Source organism: Microcebus murinus, chromosome 12 (genome assembly GCF_040939455.1).
Source record: "Microcebus murinus isolate Inina chromosome 12, M.murinus_Inina_mat1.0, whole genome shotgun sequence".
In the NCBI taxonomy this organism is placed as follows: Eukaryota; Metazoa; Chordata; class Mammalia; order Primates; family Cheirogaleidae; genus Microcebus; species Microcebus murinus.
Window position 1 is genome coordinate 60613713 of NC_134115.1, and position 19560 is coordinate 60633272.

Here is a 19560-nt window from a genome sequence, read left to right on the forward strand (position 1 = left end):
CCTCCCAAGAGCTAGGATTACAGGCGTGAGCCACAGCGCCCGGCCTCTTTATTTTATTTTTTAAGACAGAGTCTTCTCTGTTGCATGTGCTAGAGTGCAGTGGCATCATCATAGCTCACTGCAACCTCAAACTCCTAGGCTCAAGCAATCCTCCTAGGCTCAAGCAATCCTCCTGCCTGAGCATCCTGAGTAGCTGGGACCGCAGGAGCATACCACCATGCCCAGCTAATATTTCTACTTTTTGTAGAGACAGGGTCTCACTGTGTTGCTCAGGGTGGTCTTGAACTCTTGGCCTCAAATGATCCTCCTGCCCCAGCCTTCCAAAGACCTAGGATTATAGGCATGAGCTACTGCACCTGGCCAGTTTAATTTTTTTTTTTTTTTTAGGATAAAAACTCAAGAACACTTTTTCACTTGTGCAATGAAATGTTGGTACCTGTTTTAAGAGAATTCATTTTCAGTTGCTTTTATCTTTTACCATATCCTTTGATAATGAAGACCTCAGTTTATCCAGATGTCAGTTTATCCATAGCTGTTATCATGTATGTTGGAGTTTGATGGGGACATTTGGAGAAGTCCTAGGGTTCAGAGATTCATAGATTTCAGTATGTGTGAAGGAATGTCTGCCATTTATTAAGACTGTGCAGTTACAAATATTTTACAATTATTAACCTATTAGGCTAGACTGACTTTTAGTTTGAGAGAACTGAGCCACATCTCTAAGGACTTATTTAACAGTTTACATTCCCTGCATCTGCTTATTTGGGGACAAAAACCAATCTTCTAGTCTACATTCTTAGTATTCAACAAATGCATTCTTTTTTTTTTTTTTAACTTAATTTTTCTTTTTTTCTTTCCTCTCTACATTTGAATTTCATACAATGTATTCTCTTTACTAATGATTCTCTCCAGTACCAAAATTTTTAACAGATAATACTTTGAGGTGAAAATAAGCCAACAAAAGTCAAAGCGTTGCATTTTTCATTAAGGTAAACTTATTCAATTCAAAATTATTAGCTTTTATTTCAAGATTATATTCTCTTTACAGTTTTGGTATTAAAATATCCACTCATGCAACAATTTTAGTTTTTTTAATGACCTTATTAACAAATATTAAAAAGCTAATCCCCCATTTTATTTTCTATGAAAATCTGGGCATCTTGGAACCTAGTCATCGTAGAGATCTTTCTGAAACTCCCATCTAATTATCTCATTCTCTTCCTTAAAACCCTTCAGGTGGATACTGTAGCCTATAGCAATATAATCCCATTGGGGTTTTTAATCCATATGTGCAATAAGTATTTTCTGTAGCCTGAATAAAATATTTTTATTATTTTTTTCTAAAATTTTGAAAGATATGAAAATGCTCAATTTATTTTAAAAGTTTGACTGACTTTCTAGTAGCCTTTTATATTTTTTTGTATGTATCTTTCTCACTCATATAATTTTTGTCAAGTGTAGAAGTCACTGAACTAGTTTTATTTTGAAAAACCATCATCACAACTATAATCCCAGCACTTTGGGAGGCAAGATAGGAGGGTCTCTTGAAGCCAGGAGTTTGAGACTAGCCTGAGCAACATAGCAAGACCCTGTCTCTACACAAAATTTAAAATTTAGCCAGGTACAGTGCGATGTACCTGTAGTCCCACCTACTCAGGAGGCTAAGGCAGGAGGATTGCTTGAGCCCAGGAGTTCAAGGCTGCAGTGAGCTATGATTGTGCCACTGCACTCCAGCCTGGGTGATAGAGCAAGACCCTGTCTCTTAAAATAAAAAGCATTAACTGACAACTAAAGAGTTTTCACCTGATGTTTGAATAGCTATGAGAAAGTGATTATTTAAATTTAATAAATGATTGTTTTGAATTATTTCAGTAGGTATCAAATTCTTTTCAAGAAAACACTGATGACTTATTAATTTATAAATTGATAAATGATATATTCTGATGAAATTCAACAGTTGAAGTCTGTAGCATATTTATAGGAAAAAATCAGCTAAACCATAGAATTAGTTTAGTTTTTGGTTTGTTTGTATTTGTTATAGCACTGTATTAAAGTTTATGTACACCTGCAAAAATAAAAAATAAAAAGCATCATAAGCAAAAGTAAACCTATAAGGGAAAAATAGATTTGATAATGTAAGAATTAAAATTTTGATATAGTAAGAAAACATATACCACATTAAAAGGTAGAAACATGGAAAATATATGTAACATACAGTGTTTGAAAAATGAGATATATTATCCTTACTATAAAGAGATTTTTACAACTCATTAATAAAAATAATACTGTACTTGTAAAATCAATAAGGAACAGGAACCTGAATAGCAATTTATAAAAGAAATATAATTTTCTAATAAATGTGAAAAAAGTTCAACATTACTAAAAATAGAAGTTTCAACTTAAAACAAGATATTTTTTCCCTAGCACTTAGCAGAATGTTTTTAAAGACCTATATGGCAAGGGTTTGAGGAAATGGACACTCTCCTAACTGCTGGTGGAACTGTATATTGGTATGTTCTTTGGAAGACAATTTGGCTATATGTATCAAAAGGCTTACATTTAAAAAAATCCTATTTTACTTAGCAATACATTTTTCTGGGAATATAACTTAGAGAAATAAATAGGGATGTGATTAATATTTGGCTGTAAGGATATTCATCTTAGCATCTAAATACCCAACAATTACATACCTATTTAAAAAGAAAAAAGATTTTAGTTCATTCATGTGATAAACACTATTCAGCCATTAAAAATGATTTTGTTAATCTTAAACATGGCAAAATATTAATGAGATAATATTAGGTTCAATATATAGAAATTAGGCTAACAATAAACAGTGGTTATTTTGAGTGATGGATTTTTTCCATTTAAAAAAATATTTTTAATGGAAATGTATTTTATTATTAAAAAATAGTTATTGGTAATCACTGTAGAATAAATCCATAATATGTTCCCTACGTGTCTCTACTTTCCCATACACAGCATTCCTAACTGCTGCCACTTCTCAGAGTACACCATCCCCTTAACAATGCCTCTGTACCTTTGCTTACCCCTTGGCCACTTAGGGAGTTCCTGCTCATCTGTTAGTTCAGACAATACCACCATGAAGTCCTTCAGCCATCCGCTTTTCTTTGCTTATTCCACACAATTATTTTGTGTAATTGTGTAGTTACAATGTCGTCTCCACTAGGCAGTGAACTCCTCTCATTTTTTTATTTAGTAAATATTTGTTGAGTGCATATGTGCCTGGCACATGTATTTATAAAGATATAAAGATGATAAAGATATAAAGATATTTCTATTCAATGTGTTTGTGTTATAAACTAAACGATAAACGTTAAGCGATGTGTGGACTGTATTAAAAAGAAAGCAAGAATTAGCCAGATCAAGGGGCAGGGGGATAGTGGTTTCAGGTAGCAGAAACAGCTTGTATAAAGTCCTGAAATTTTAAAACCATAAGTTTCAGGAAGGTCGTTAGGATGTTTGTGGCTATTGAGGTTGATTTCTGACAAGAATTATGTATAATTTTATCCTGAAAGAAGCTCCAGAATTCATATTTTTGCAAGAGATTAGGAAGTTATATAAAACAGGAGTATCATTAGAGAAAACATCCTAACATTAAATTCAACAGAAATTCGAGTGTGAATGGTTGGTTTGTTATTTTCTAAGTATTTGTATAAAATATATTCTGAGGATTGAGAAATTAGTGTAAAATAATAAAAGGTCTGAATTATAGAATATTTTAAATCTATTGTATAATCTTAACTGGTCCTAATAAAATGTTGTTAAGTGATATTATTTGGAGAACACCTTTGAGTTAATAGATTAAAAATGATGGCAAGTTTTGAATAGCAGTTTTTTTCCGGCATATTATGGGGGTACAAATTTTAAGGTTTCAAAAAATGCCCTTTCCCTCCCCCTCCCCCCACAAGTCTGAGTTTCCAGTGTGACTATCCCCCAGATGGTGCATATCTCACTCATTATATATGTATACACCCACCCCCCCTCCCACATGCCCAATACCCTATTACTGTAGTTCCCATGTATCCACTTAGGTGCTGCTCAGTTAATACCAGTTTGCTGGTGAGTATGTGTGGTGCTTGTTTTTCCATTCTTGGGATACTTCATTTAGTAGTATGGGTTCCAGCTCTAACCAGGAGAATACAAGATGTGCTATATCACCATTGTTTCTTAGAGCTGAATAGTACTCCATGAAAAGTCCCCAAACAATAAATGCTGGCGTGGATGCAGAGAGAGAGGAACACTCCTACACTGCTGGTGGGACTGCAAACCAGTTCAAACTCTGTGGAAAGCAATATGGAGATTCCTTAAAGCAATACAAGTGGATCTACCATTTGATCCAGTAATCCCATTACTGGGCATCTACCCAAAAGATCCAATGACACTCTACAAAAAAGACACCTGCACTCGAATGTTTATAGCAGCACAATACATAATTGCAAGGTTGTGGAAACAGCCCAAGTGCCCATCAATCTAAGAGTGGATGAATGGCAGTTTTTGTACATAAACGTGTTCTAAATAGAAAGAGATATTACTTGTAGCAGAATAAATATTTCTCATGATTTTGAAGGGACGCTTGATGAATGTCCCTCTCAGTAATCAAGTCTTCAAAATCTCCTATATCTCTTATTAAGTTCTCTGACATAATTTTTATTTCCTACACAGGTTCTAAATTTCCTTTCTTTCCCACTATCACTGTTTTGCAAACACTCCTATTTCCAATTCTAAATAAAAATCAGTGATTTAAAGCAAATGGATCAAATTACAATGTGGCTGTCATTAAATCAGAGTATCCTGGCCCTATGATTATATGAATTATACTTACTGTTTATAGTATATCAGAATCATTGGGTTTATACAGTGATTTTTGTATCCCCCCCCTTTTTTTTCTTTCTTGATTAGATAATATTAAGACTGTTTCTCAAATCAAGTTGCCTTTAAATGAACCAGTTTTGTGTTTTTCTTTTTTTTTTTTTTTTTTGCTTTTATAGATTTCTTGATAACCGGCTGTTTGCTACCTGCTCTGATGACACTACAATAGCACTGTGGGATCTGAGAAAACTGAACACCAAAGTATGCACTTTACATGGTCACACTAGCTGGGTGAAGAACATCGAATATGATACTAATACAAGACTCTTAGTAACATCAGGATTTGATGGAAATGTCATTATTTGGGACACTAACAGGTTTGTGAATAGGAGACCATGTTAGGATTGTGAACAAAAACATTTTTTTAAAAGATACTGAACAAATTCAGTGTTCTGTCCTAGCCTTAAGAAAGAAACTCACTTTAGGAAAAACAATCAAAAAGTGATTCTACCTTTTATTACTTGCACTTAGTCAGATATTCCAACTAAAAATTTTGGAGCTGGGTGTAGCGGCTGAAACCTTGTAATCTCAGCTACTGGGAAGACTGAGGTGGTAGGATTGCTGGAGGCAAGGAGTTTGAGACCAGTCTGGGCAACATAGTGAGACTCCCATCTCTAAAAAAATTTTAAAAATTAGGAACATGAGGTGTCTCAGGCCTGTAGTCCCAGCTACTGGGAGGCTGAAGCAGGAGGATCACTAGAGCCCAGCAGTTCAAGACCAGCCTGAGTGATATAGCAAGACCCTATCTAAAAACAAATAATTTTCTTGGAGAAAATTATATGGGAAGGAGACTAAGTAATATAGTTAATGATGAAAACTGGTTTATAAAATGAGTTTCCTGAATTTAATGAAAAATGTTTTTATCATTTCTTCTGTGAAACTGAAATGTTTCTCCCTTTTTGTCCTTTAATTCTAAATCTATTTAATTTGTAATTTTTGTACTTGCACTAAAAGAGTGGTTCTCATTTGGAGTGGTACTCACCTGAAAGGGAATGTTTAGAAATTATATATGGGGCAGTTTTGGTTGTCACTATGGGGGAAAAAGGAGGAATTTAGTCAGTAAGGATCAGAGTTTCTAAACATTGTGTAGTACACAGGATGTTTGCATAGTGGACCAGTTGTCCCATCTAAAATGCCAGTTATGCCTCTGTCATGAAACCTTTTAATAATATGTCTCCTTAAAAATAAATTATTTTTTAAAAAAAGAAATTGATTAATTAAAGAGTTGATGTTTGAGAAATAGTTAAAATATGCCTTGTACTAGCTATGGAGAAATGATAATGTAATAACATATCAGGATAATTTCTGAAATATTCTTTTGAGAGATCATATATAGAGAGAGGGTCATATATATAGGAGAGGGTCTATTCGAGATTTCTGGCTACACATATTGTTTGAATGGAGGATAGAACTATTGATTAGACTAAGACAGGCATACCTGCTAAAATTTAGAAGTAAATTTATTTCTTAAAATTTAGTAAGAGAGGGCGGGGCATGGTGGCCCGGCCTGTAATCCTAGCACTCTGGGAGGCCAAGGCGGGCAGATTGGTCAAGGTCAGGAGTTCAAAACCAGCCTGAGCAAGAGCAAGACCCCGTCTCTACTAAAAATAGAAAGAAATTAATTGGCCAACTAAAAATATATAGAAAAAATTAGCTGGGCATGGTGGCACATGCCTGTAGGTCCCAGCTACTTGGGAGGCTGAGGCAGAAGGATTGCTTGAGACCAGGAGTTTGAGGTTGCTGTGAGCTAGGCTGATACTATGGCACTCTAGCCCAGGCGCCCAGGCAACAGAGTGAGACTCTGTCTCAAAAAAAAAAAAAAAGAGAGAGAAATAAAAAACAGAGAATAAGATGATACTATCAGCTTTATGCCAATATAATTGAAAACATGAAATAGGCAGTTTACTCAAAAAATACACCTTAGCAAAACTGACCAAGTAAGAAATAGAAAACCTGAAAAAGACCTATTACCAAGACTGATATTTAACTAATATGGACTGGTTTAGTTGAAGTAGCTGTTAAAAGATTGAACTTCTTTCCATGCTAATTGTTAAATAGCCACTGCCCTGTGTTATCCCCTGACACCCTCTGTCTGCCCAGGCCGCTCTTCTAGGGATACCTCCCTCAAGATCTCCCCAGGATGCATTAGCTAAAGACTCACTTACACAATAGGGCAGTTCCAGGACCCTGTTCCAGCATAGCTATCTATATCTATTCAAACTAGCTAGTGTATGTGCAGTTCTGGTTATTTAAATATTCTGAGTATCACCTCTGCCATAGCCATTAAAGAACTGGAAAAATATAATTAAACTTACTACAGACTCTGCGTGGTAGCTCATGCCTGTAATCCTAGCACTCTGGGAGACTAAGGCCGGAGGATCACTTGAGCTCAGGAGTTCGAGATCAGCCTGAGCAAGAGTGAGACCCAGCCTCTACTAAAAACAGTAAAAATTAGCTGTGTGTGGTGGTACATGCTTGTAATCCCAGCTACTCAAGAGGCTGAGGCAAGATTGCTTGAGCCCAGGAGTTTGAGGTTGTTGTGAACTACGCTGCCACCATGGTACTTTAGCCAGGGCAATAGAGTAAGATTCTGTCACAAAACAAAGAAACTTATGTACAATACTAACAAAAGAGAAGCCCTCTCAGTTTTACAGATAACTTCTACCTAATATTGCAAATAAGAGAACATTATAATTTTACTAACTTGTCAGATTCTAGGAAAAGAAAATTCTCCTTACTTCATGTATAACGCTAGTATGACCTTGATACCCCAACTTCTTAAAAGAAGTACAAGATTTGTGCATTGAAAACTATAAAATGCTGCTGAAAGAAATTAGAGAAGTTGTAAATGAATGGAGAGATATTCTGTGTTCATGGATTGGAAGACTCAGTATCATTAATCACTAACAAGTATTGGCAAGAGTGTGGAGAAACTGGAAACCTCATTACTGAAACCCACATTGCTGGTGGGAAAGGAAAATGGTACAGCCACTTTAGAAACCAGTTTGGCAGTTTGATAAAATGTTAAACACAGAATTACCATGTGACTCACCAAACTCATTCCTAGATACCTACCCAAGAGAAATGAATACATATGTCCACACAAAGACCTGTACATGAATGTTTGTAGTAGCATTATTCTTTAGCAAAAATATGGAACCAGTCCAATGTCCATCAAGTGGCAAATAGATAAACAAAATGTATGTATACAATGGAATACATTTAACAATGAAAATGAACAAAGTATTGATAAATGCTACAACATGGATGAATCTCAAAAAAATTATGCTAGGTGAAAAAAGCCAAATTGCAAAAGACTACTTATTTTATGATTCTGTTTATATGAAATGTCTAGAATAGGCAAATCTATAGAGACAGCTTAGTGGGTTGCCTGGTGTTGGGAGTGGAAACAGGGAATGATTGCTAATGAGTACGGGGCGATCTTTTAGCGTGATGGAAGTGTTCAAAACTGGATTGTGTTGATGATTGCACAACTGTATATTTACTAAAAATTATTAAATTGCATACTTAAAATGAGAAAATTTTATGGCATGTAAATTATACCTCAATAAAACTGTTAAAAAACATTAATTAACTAGAGATAGAAGGAAACTCATTAAAAGTATACACTAAAAACCTACAGCACATTTTTTAATGGTGAATCTTTAGAAGTTTGCTCTATAAAATCAGGAGGGAGAACATGCCCACTATGACCACTACTGTTTATTAATGTCATGGGGTCTGGGGGAGGCAGAGTACTAGTTGGTACAATAGGGAAAAAATATATACAGGGATTGGAAAGAAAAAGAAACAATATTATTTGCCAATGATATATCAGGGGTTGGCAGATTTTTTTCTGTAAAGGACCATGTAATAAATATTTTAGGCTTTGTATACTATGTATAGTCTCTGAGCAGTCATAGACATACATAAATAAGTGGGTGTGGCTGTGGCTATGTTCATATAATATGAACTTTCTTTATAAAACAGGTGGTGGGCCAGATTTGGCCTATGAGCCATAGTTTTCCAACCGCTGGTCTTATATAGAAAATCCTAGAAATTCTTCAGAGAAATTAGAATTAGTAAGAGCTAGCCAAGATTGCTAGATATAAATTATGGAAAACAGTATGGAGGTTCTAAAAATTTCAAAAACAGAACTACCTTACAATCTAGCAATCCTTCTGCTAGGTATTAATATATATCCAAAGGAAATTAAATCTGTATGTCAAACAGTTACCTGTACTCCCATGTTCATTGCAGCATTATTCACAATAGCCAAGATATGGACTCAACCTAAAGATCCATCAGTGCATGAATAGTTTTAAAAATGTGGTATATGGCCGGGCGCGGTGGCTCACGCCTGTAATCCTAGCACTCTGGGAGGCCGAGGCGGGCGGATTGCTCAAGGTCAGGAGTTCGAAACCAGCCTAAGTGAGACCCCGTCTCTACTAAAAATAGAAAGAAACTAATTGACCAACTAAAAAATATATATATACAAAAAATTAGCCGGGCATGGTGGCACATGCCTGTAGTACCAGCTACTCAGGAGGCTGAGGCAGGAGGATTGCTTGAGCCCAGGAGATTGAGGTTGCTGTGAGCTAGGCTGACGCCACGGCACTCACTCTAGCCTGGGCAACAAAGTGAGACTCTGTCTCAAAAAAAAAAAAAAAAAATGTATATGTACACAATGAAATATTAATACTATGCATCCTTTAAAAATGAAATCTTATAATTTGCAACAACATGGATGAACCAGGAGGACAGTATATTAAGTGAAATAAACCAGGCACAGAAAGACAAATATCGTTTATATGTGGAATCTAAAGAAATCAAACTCATAGAAGCAGAGAATAAAATGGTGGTTACCAGGGACTGGGGACAGGTGGGTGGGGTGCAGCATTGGGGAGAGGTTAGTCAAAGGATACAAATTTTCAGTTAGACAATAAGGAATAAGTTCAAGAGATTTATGTTGTACAACAATGTGTGACTATAGTTAATACCATTTTATTGTATATTTGAAATTTGCTAAAAATAGATTTTAAATGTTCTCACCATAAATATATAAGTATATGAAGTAATATATATATATAAAATAGCTTCATTTAGCCATTCTACAACATATACATATTTCAAAGCATCATGTTGTATACCATAAATATATATAATTTTTATCAATTAAAAATAAGGTAAAAAGTATTATTACAGGCCGGGCGCAGTGGCTCACACCTGTAATCCCAGTACTCTGGGAGGCCAAGGCAGGCGGATTACTCTAGGTCAGGAGTTTGAAACCAGCCTGAGCAAGAGCGACCTCGTCTCTACTATAAATAGAAAGAAATTAATTGGCCAACTAATATATATATAGAAAAAATTAGCCAGGCATGGTGACATGTGCCTGTAGTCCCAGCTACTTGGGAGGCTGAGGCAGAAGGATTGCTTGAGCCCAGGAGTTTGAGGTTGCTGTGAGCTAGGCTGACACCATGGCACTCTCTCTAGCCTAGGCAACAAAGCGACACTCTGTCTCAAAAAAAAAAAGTATTATTACATATAAGATCAAAATGTAAAAACAGTTCCTATATCATAAGAAATAATTTAAATTTTTAAATTTTTAAATTTAAATTATTATATAATTATATAATCATAATTAATTTATATTATTATATAAATTAAATATAAATTAATTTAATTATTAATAATTAATTTATTTAATTTTAAAAGTATATAATTTATATTATTTTTAAAAATATATAATTGGTGGCACTTGCCTGTAGTCCCAGCCACTCCAGAGGCTGAGGCAGTAAGATCGCTTGAGCCCAGGAGTTTGAGGTTGCTGTGAGCTAAGGTGATGCCATGGCACTCTAGACTGGGCAACAGAGTGAGACTGGGAAAAAAAAAAAAAACTTCATTTACGTCATTGTAAGATGTAAATAAAGTCTATAGATGAGAAGACTCCTCGAAAAGTACAGTAAGCAATTTTTTTTAAAAAAGGAATAAACTCATAAAGATGGATAAAGGAGAGGAAACAATTATAATAAAATTTTAGAAGTTGAAAAGCAGGTAGATAAATAGCAACTGACATAAACACTTTGACTTAATGAGTCCAGGAAAGCTAAATCCTAAGCTGGCAGTGAGGAAAAGTTAAGAATTTCAGACAAATTACAGAGAATGCTCAAAATATCATAGGAACTGACAACTTTGGGTACTCTGTAGTAGAAGAAGTAGCTAAAGTGAGGTTTCAAGTGAAAGATATTTAAGAACTTGTATCTCCTGAAACTATACCACTGTGCAGTTGACCTCCCATTTTAACAGAAGTTTTGAGTTTTATTCTCTAAAGCGGTGATCCTCAAACTTTTTAAACAGGTGGCCAGTTCACTGTTGCTCAGACCGTTGGGAGGCCATTGGAGAGTGTGGCGCAAATTCCACACATGTGCACTGTGGCACTGGGATGAGTTGGTTGCTAAGCATGACAGGCAGTGGCCGGCGGGATAAATGTCCTCAGCTGGCTGCATTTGGCCACGGGCTGTAGTTTGAGGACGCCTGCTCTAAAGAGTATAAAATAGAGAGCCTCTGTATTAGAAGATGGCAGACACAGTTAAGGGCTTGGGTACCTTACCAAAAGGTGACCATATGCACACTGAATATTGAATTGAGAATTCTTCAGCCATCTTCCAGTTGATGATCTGAAGATACTGTCAGTAGGACGCCCTCAAAAAAATGGCTTTACTGTATATAAGCTCAAGCCCTACCCTGCACTCAAAGTTCCCAGTCAGCTTTAGTTCCCCACTCTTAATTATGAGCAGACAGCCAAAGATAATCAGACTTTTGAGAAATCTTATAATATATAGACCCACAAAAATGGGGGAGGATTTTTGGAATGAACAGAGACTATATAGGGAAAAGAAAACTTAAATTTTTTTTAAAAAGCTATTAATACTCTGAGAGATTAGAAAAATACATTGTATGCTTAAAACAAAAATAGGATGCAGCAGAGGAGAAAAATAGAGGGGAGCCTTCTAAGGTACTGGTATTCTACTTGTTAACATGGGTGATAAATCATATGTGTTCATTTTTCTTTAAACTCTACATATTTTTATCTGTGTACTGTTCTATAGGTATGACATGGTTCATAATTTAAAAAATAACAAAAAAGGAAATAAAAGAGGAATAAAAATAGGCAAGGAATAAAAATCTACCAACAAAACCAGGCAGATTTGAAAAAGAGCCAAACAGAATTTAAAGAAGTAAAAAACTACAACTGTGGAAAAATTTTAAACTTAGGATGTGGCAAATAGCAGGTTATATTTGCTTTAATTTGCTTTATATAGCTTTAAAAAATAGATCAGAAGATAGATTTATTGAGAAGTTACCAAGAATACAACATGAAAATGGGCAGATAGAAAACATGAAAGCAGTTAAGAGATAAGGAGAGTCAAATATGAATGTTTCAAACATTTATTTGAAGCTGTAAAAGAATAGAGAAAAATGGATGGAAAGCAATGTTGGAATAATGACTGAGAATTTTCCAGATTATATGAATCTTAAGATTTAGAAAGTCAAATGAATCCCAATAAAGATAAAAGGAATCCAAATTGACGCATATCAGAGTGCAACTGCAGTACTCCAAAGGCAAAGAGAAGATCAGAGGGAAAAAATAAATAAATTATGCAGAGTATAGCCAGAAATGTTGGCTAACATTTCTAATCCAGTGCTGGGGAGACCCAGGCAGGAGGATCACTTGAGGCCAGGAGTTTGCAATCAGCCTAGGCAACATAGCGGGACCCTGTCTCTAAAACAATTTTTAAAAATTAGCTGGGTGTGGTAGCACACCCACCTGTAGTCCCAGCTACTGGGGAGAGTGAGGCAAGAGTTTGAGGCTGCAGTGAGCTATGATCATGCCACTGTGCTCCAGCCTAGGTGACAGAGCAAGACTTCATCTCTTAAAAAAAAAAAAAAAATTTATTCAAACTAATAGACTAATAGCAGACCTACAAATAATAACAATGGAAGCCAGAACTCAGTGGAATATTATCCTCAGTATTCAGAAATAATTATTGACTCAGGCCGGGCGTGGTGGCTCATGCCTGTAATCCTAGCTCTCTGGGAGGCCGAGGCGGGCAGATTGCTCGAGGTCAGGAGTTCGAAACCAGCCTGAGCAAGAGTGAGACCCCGTCTCTACTATAAAATAGAAAGAAATTAATTGGCCAACTAATATATATACAAAAAATTAGCCGGGCATGGTGGCCAATGCCTGTAGTCCCAGCTACTCGGGAGGCTGAGGCAGGAGGATTGCTTGAGCCAGGAGTTTGAGGTTGCTATGAGCTAGGCTGATGCCATGGCACTCACTCTAGCCTGGGCAACAATGCGAGACTCTGTCTCAAAAAAAAAAAAAAAATTATTGACTCAAAGTTACATGCTCAGCTAAACCTTTATTCAAAAAGAAGAGTAAAATAAAGATTTTCAGAACAATGGAAAAGAGTTTACCTCAATAAAGTCTCACTTAAAAAATTGTGAGGAATATATTTTCGTAAAGAAACGGGCTGGGCGAGGTGGCTCACGCCTGTAATCCTAGCACTCTGGGAGGCTGAGGTGGGCAGATTGCTCGAGGTCAGGAGTTCAAAACCAGCCTGAGCAAGAGTGAGACCCCGTCTCTACTATAAATAGAAAGAAATTAATTGGCCAACTAACATAAATAGAAAAAATTAGCCGGGCATGGTGGCACATGCCTGTAGTCCCAGCTACTCTGGAGGCTGAGGCAGAAGGATTGCCTGAGCCCAGAAGTTTGAGGTTGCTGTGAGCTAGGCTGACCCCATGGCACTCACTCTAGCCTGGCCAACAAAGCAAGACTCTGTCTCAAAAAAAAACAACAAAAAAGGCCGGGCGCTGTGGCTCACGCCTGTAATCCTAGCTCTTGGGAGGCCGAGGCGGGCGGATTGCTCAAGGTCAGGAGTTCAAAACCAGCCTGAGCAAGAGCGAGACCCCGTCTCTACTATAAATAGAAAGAAATTAATTGGCCAACTGATATATATATAAAAAATTAGCCGGGCATGGTGGCGCATGCCTGTAGTCCCAGCTACCCGGAGGTTGAGGCAGAAGGATCACTCGAGCCCAGGAGTTTGAGGTTGCTGTGAGCTAGGCTGACGCCACGGCACTCACTCTAGCCTGGGCAACAAAGCGAGACTCTGTCTCAAAAAAAAAAAAAACCCAGGATGATCTAAAAAGGAAAATTAGAGATGAAAGAAGGAATGGTGAGCAAAGAAATTGTTAAGCATGTATGTCAATTGAAATATACATTGACTATAAATTCTATTCTTTTAAACATTTGGAAATTTTACAACTTATTCTTTTAGTGTAGTACTCATGTTTTCATTCTACTTTTCTCATAGAATTATATACTGCTGTATTTTATACTTTAGTGGTCATTCATATCTGTAACAAAAATATGTACATAAACTGACATTAATTTTAAAAAGTTATTTCCTATGACTACAGAGCTATAAGTGTTCACTTTTTCTGGATTTAATTGTCATTACAATATTATTAGTCCACAATTGATTAAATAGCATGTATTATTTTAAATCTATTAACATAAGTAAAATTTTGTTGAAAAAAATGTCTCTTTTTGAAGTTTCAAATATTTTTAATTGATACATTGTGATTGTACACATTTATGGGGTACAGTTTGATCTTTTGATATGTATATGTTGTGTGATGATCAGATCAGGGTGTTTAGCATGACCATCACCTCATGCATTTATCATTTCTTTGTGATGAGGACATGCAAAAGTCACTCTTCTATTTTGTAATGTACTATATCTTACTGTTAACCATTGTCACCATGTTGTGCAATGGAACATGGAAACTTATTTTTCCTAATTGTAACTTTGTACTGGTTGACTGACCTTTCCCTATCCTCCTAAATTCTATTTTGAAGGGCAAAAAAAAATAAAAAAAAAAAATGCAACTCTCACTGACACTATGTAACTCTAGGTTTTGTTGGTTTGATTTCTTCTGTAGGTGTACAGAAGATGGGTGTCCACATAAGAAATTCTTCCATACACGTTTTCTCATGCGAATGAGATTAACACCAGATTGTTCAAAAATGTTGATTTCAACGTCCTCTGGTTATCTCTTAATTTTACATGATCTTGACTTAACCAAGTCTTTAGAAGTAGGCAGCTATCCCATTTTGAGAGCAAGAAGAACTACATCAAGTTCAGGTAAGCCTTTCTTTTTTTGATTAAAAAAAGATTTTTCTCAAGAATCTCAGACATAGGAATGGTATGTGTTTCTCTTCTGAAAATGATAGCAAGAAAAGGGGAAGAAAATTAAAAGGCATTCTATAGAAAGCTCAATGATAGCATTTTTTCCCAAGCAAGTATAATGATCTCTGTCTTTGATGTGGCATTAATTTGTGCCTCCATATCACAAATGGTCTAGGAAGAATAAATAACTCGAAAAATATTTTCTTTTAGTTTTCTGCTAACCGGGGATCCTTTATCAGTACTTCTGAATCATTAACTATCTAAAAAATTAGTGATGGCTCAAGGTAGTATCAGTCTTCTTAAGTCCTTCTGGAATCCAGCAGTTATAGCCAATATAGAATTTTAGTTTTAAGTCTATACTATATCCTAGACTTCCAGATGTCCAGATATAGGTAGCTGGTACCATCTTATCCCATGACCTAACACCTTCTTCCTAAAGCCCTGTTTCTTCTCCCATTGCTAATTCCATTAGACTTCAGTGAATTTAGGTTTCAGAAAAACTTAAGTATTATATTTTATCAATATTTTGTGATAAAAAGACTTTATTTCATCTACCTTTGGGAGTATGATGACTAGTTTGGGGACATACCCATCATTTATAATATTGTGTTTATGAACAAGAACCCAGAAAGAAAGACTTCAGCATTTGAAACACAGAATGTTCATAAATTGCTATTAAAAGGTAACTTTGAATGGTTGGAATCTTTCTCTGTGTACACAGGGCCACTTCTGAAGATTTTTTGGGGAAAGTGCAGGCATAATTGTACTGCAGTTGCCCAATTTAACTGCTAAAAGTAGAAATTTAAGTTTACAAACTTAATTGCAAACTAAATTACAAACTTAATTGCAAAAGCAAGTATAATGCTTTTAGATTTAGAATTGCCTTTTAAGTTAAAACACGATAATCAAGTTTAGTGTAATGAGAAATCATGCTTTATATGGTCTAGCTGGCCTATTTGACTCAACAAGCAAGGTTTTCAGTCTCCCAAGGGTAATTCTGATACTAAATAACATCACAGGAAATTAGATTTAATAAGAATTTGCGGCTGGGCGTGGTGGCTCACGCGTGTAATCCTAACACTTTGGGAGGCTGAGCCCAGGAGATTGAGGTTGCTGTGAGCCAGGCTGACGGCCGGGCGCGGTGGCTCACACCTGTAATCCTAGCACTCTGGGAGGCTGAGGTGGGCGGATCGTTCGAGGTCAGGAGTTTGAAACCAGCCTGAGCAACAGCGAGACCCCGTCTCTACTATAAATAGAAGAAATTAATTGACCAACTAATATATATAGAAAAAATTAGCCGGGCATGGTGGCACATGCCTGTAATCCCAACTACTCGGGATGCTGAGGCAGAAGGATTGCTTGAGCCTAGAAGTTTGAGGTTGCTGTGAGCTAGGCTGACGCCATGGCACTCACTCTAGCCTGGACAACAACGTGACACACTGTCTCAAAAAAAAAGAATTTGCAACAGAGGTGTGGGGCCACTAGAAAAGTGTAATGAAATAGAGATTGTTATTTGGAGTAATATATCAAACTCTACTATCTGATATTCATTTTATTTTTTCCACAGATTTCAATGTAAAGTTTTGAATTGCTTTTCAAAGAGTATTCACATTAACTAGGCACAGTGGTATGTGCCTATAGTCCCAGCTACTAGGGAGGCTAAGGTTGAGGTGGCAGGATCCCTTGAACCCAGGAGTTTGAGGCCAGCCTGGGCAACATAGTGAGACCCCCCTGCCCTGCCTCATCTCTTAAAAAAACAAAAAAGAGTATTTACATAATTTCAAGAGTGATAATAGAAATTTTTGGTATGCTTTAAAGAAGGATCTGTTCATATTCCCAGTAATGGGGCTGTTACTTAGACTCTATTCTAACATTAAACAACAGGCTTAAGAGCTTAGTTTTCATTGTCATTGAATTTTCTTGTTACATCTTAGTACAGAAATGATGGCGAACTAAAGATGCTCCTATGCTTATTTGGTTGTTTATTTTTATTTCACATAAGCAATTCTTTGGTATAAAATATTTTAGAAAAGGATTAGACCTTAGAACACTTCAAAGAGCCATCCTACCTTCCTCAGTCTTAATTATAGGTCAATTTTATGTGAGCATTATTTTGGATTTTAACAGTATGGTTCAAGCAGATAATAAAAAAGAGCAACTACTAGAATTATGCTAGGTTTACTGTCAGAATTTTTTTGTATTTTTAAGATTTGACTACTTCATCAAGTTCATCTGGTCCTAGAGTTTCTGGTTCACCTTGTCATCATAATGATTCCAATTCATCTGAGAAACACATGTCACGAGCCTCTCAAAGAGAAGGTAGGTTAAAAGTTGGATTTTATAATCTTGCAACAACAGAGCCCACCAAATAGCTTTCTTTGGTTTGGTTTTTATGTATAAAAATAAAAACCAGTAGAGATTAGGAAATTTCTTACCCCTCATTATTTTCATCATTTTTAAAAAGCTAACGGGAATATCTGGAGTTGAATAACTTGGGCTTAAATCTTTGGTGGAATTTGAGCTTTGGTTTTATTACCTGGACTTAGTTTGGTCTAGTTGGGAGAAAAGGTAACTTGGAAATGTAGATTTTAGTTAAGGTTGTTGGGAAAATTAAATGAGATTACACATGTGAAAGTGCTATATAAATATAAGGGATGAATTCTCAGGTGATTATGAAAGTCATCTGGTTCCTACCTGGTGGGCTTTTAGCTCTGCCATTTCTTTGCGCAATGCCTGACAGCCTCAGAGGGGTTGTGGGACAAAGTGTGAGCTACAATCTGGTGCACTCTGTATTTGCCAATTTTTCCCCATCCATTCTGGCAGAACTAGCTGCTCTGCCTATCTCTTCTACTTCCTAACTGAAATGCTTTCTACCTGTATGAATTCCATTCTACTGTTCCTTTTCATACCAATCCACATATAAGTTCTTGCAGTCTTTATTGTTTGTTCTCCTCTTTGTGAACTGAGTATTAAGGGCCAGATACGGATTTTTTTTTTTTTTTGTCATTTTAGAGATGTATATGTCTCTACCTCAGTATTTAGGGCAGAGACTAAACCTTAGACTTCTAATTTGTGTTTTCTTTCGGTAGTTTGGCCTGGTAGATGCTAGTTATCTTGCATGACTGCTTATGTTGGTAGAATAGTTTCTTTTTCTTTTTTTGAGACAGTCTCACTCTGTTGCCTGGGCTAGAGTGCCATGGCGTCAGCCTAGCTCACAGCAACCTCAAACTCCTGGGCTCAAGCAATTCTTCTGCCTCAGCCTCCCAAGTAGCTGGGACTACAGGCATGCGCCACTATGCCTGGCTAATTTTTCTATATATTTTTAGTTGGCCAATTAATTTCTTTCTATTTTTAGTAGAGATGGGATCTCGCTCTTGCTCATGTTGGTTTCAAACTCCTGACCTTGAGCGATCCGCCCGCCTCGGCCTCCCATAGTGCTAGGATTACAGGTATGAGCCACTGCGCCCAGGTGGTAGAATGGTTTGAGAGCCTTTTCTAACCTAACCTATGGCCTGTCCACTTTCTTTTGGATGTTGAAAACTGTGATGTTTCACTTTTAAGGTTAAAAACTCCTCCCCTTAAATTTAAAAATTTATGCCCGGAAGTATAACATTTCTCCTTTGATTTGTAGGAGAAACATCTTTTGCAGATTCTACCTTCTTCTACTTGGGTTATGGGAAACAAACCAAGGCTTCTAGTAATCATTGAGAAAAAATCTTTATTGATTGACTGTACCATCCACAAGATAAAGAAACTTAAGAAGAAAAGGATAGTTAACATGCTTGCTTGTTACTGACCAGTGGTAAACACAAATATAGCAATTTGTGTTGTATTATATTATATTAATTATTATATTATTATTATACAGCATAGATAGTTGGGAATAAGGAATGAGATAATAGATCAGGAGCCTAGGAAGAAAGAAAAAGAAAATTAGAGGGTGGAAAGAGAAGAAAAAGGTGAGAGAAAGTGGAATTTATAGGTGAAGTTGCTTTGAACGTTGGAAATTCTGGATCTTCAAGTGTCTGAGTATGTTAACACCATCCTTTGGCAGATATAATAGCTGGATAGAGCAGAGGCTTTCAGATTCATTTCAGCATTAGAACCCTATTTTTCACATGAAATCTTCTGTGGATTCTTAGGATGTAGCACAAATAAAATCAAAGTAGCTCTGGTTCAAGTAAAATTAGAGAGGCCCTTGATCTTCTAGTCTTCCTCACCCAATCTCTACCTCAACTCCAACACGGTTCTCACCTTTTGCCAGCTCCTAAGAACCTCCAAGGAGCACAGCTAGCAAATTGCTGCTTACCTATTTAGAACAGATTTCTTTTCTGCTTCTGTTACAGGTTTTCAAAATTAATTCTTACAATAAGAGTTTGTTTTTCTCTAAAATTATTAAAGTTCAGTC

The 19560-nt window shown here is 36.3% G+C and overlaps 1 protein-coding gene across 2 annotated transcripts in view; it reads left to right on the forward strand.

Moving 5' to 3' along the window:
- Positions 1-19560, forward strand: part of DCAF10 (DDB1 and CUL4 associated factor 10) — a 53839-nt gene that overhangs the window by 25499 nt on the left and 8780 nt on the right. For both annotated transcript variants that reach the window (XM_020289380.2, XM_012769081.3), the window contains 3 exons: positions 5013-5210; positions 14905-15107; positions 17361-17471. In XM_020289380.2, the coding sequence (XP_020144969.1) occupies positions 5013-5210; positions 14905-15107; positions 17361-17471 (512 nt within the window). The remainder of the gene's footprint in view (positions 1-5012; positions 5211-14904; positions 15108-17360; positions 17472-19560) is intronic.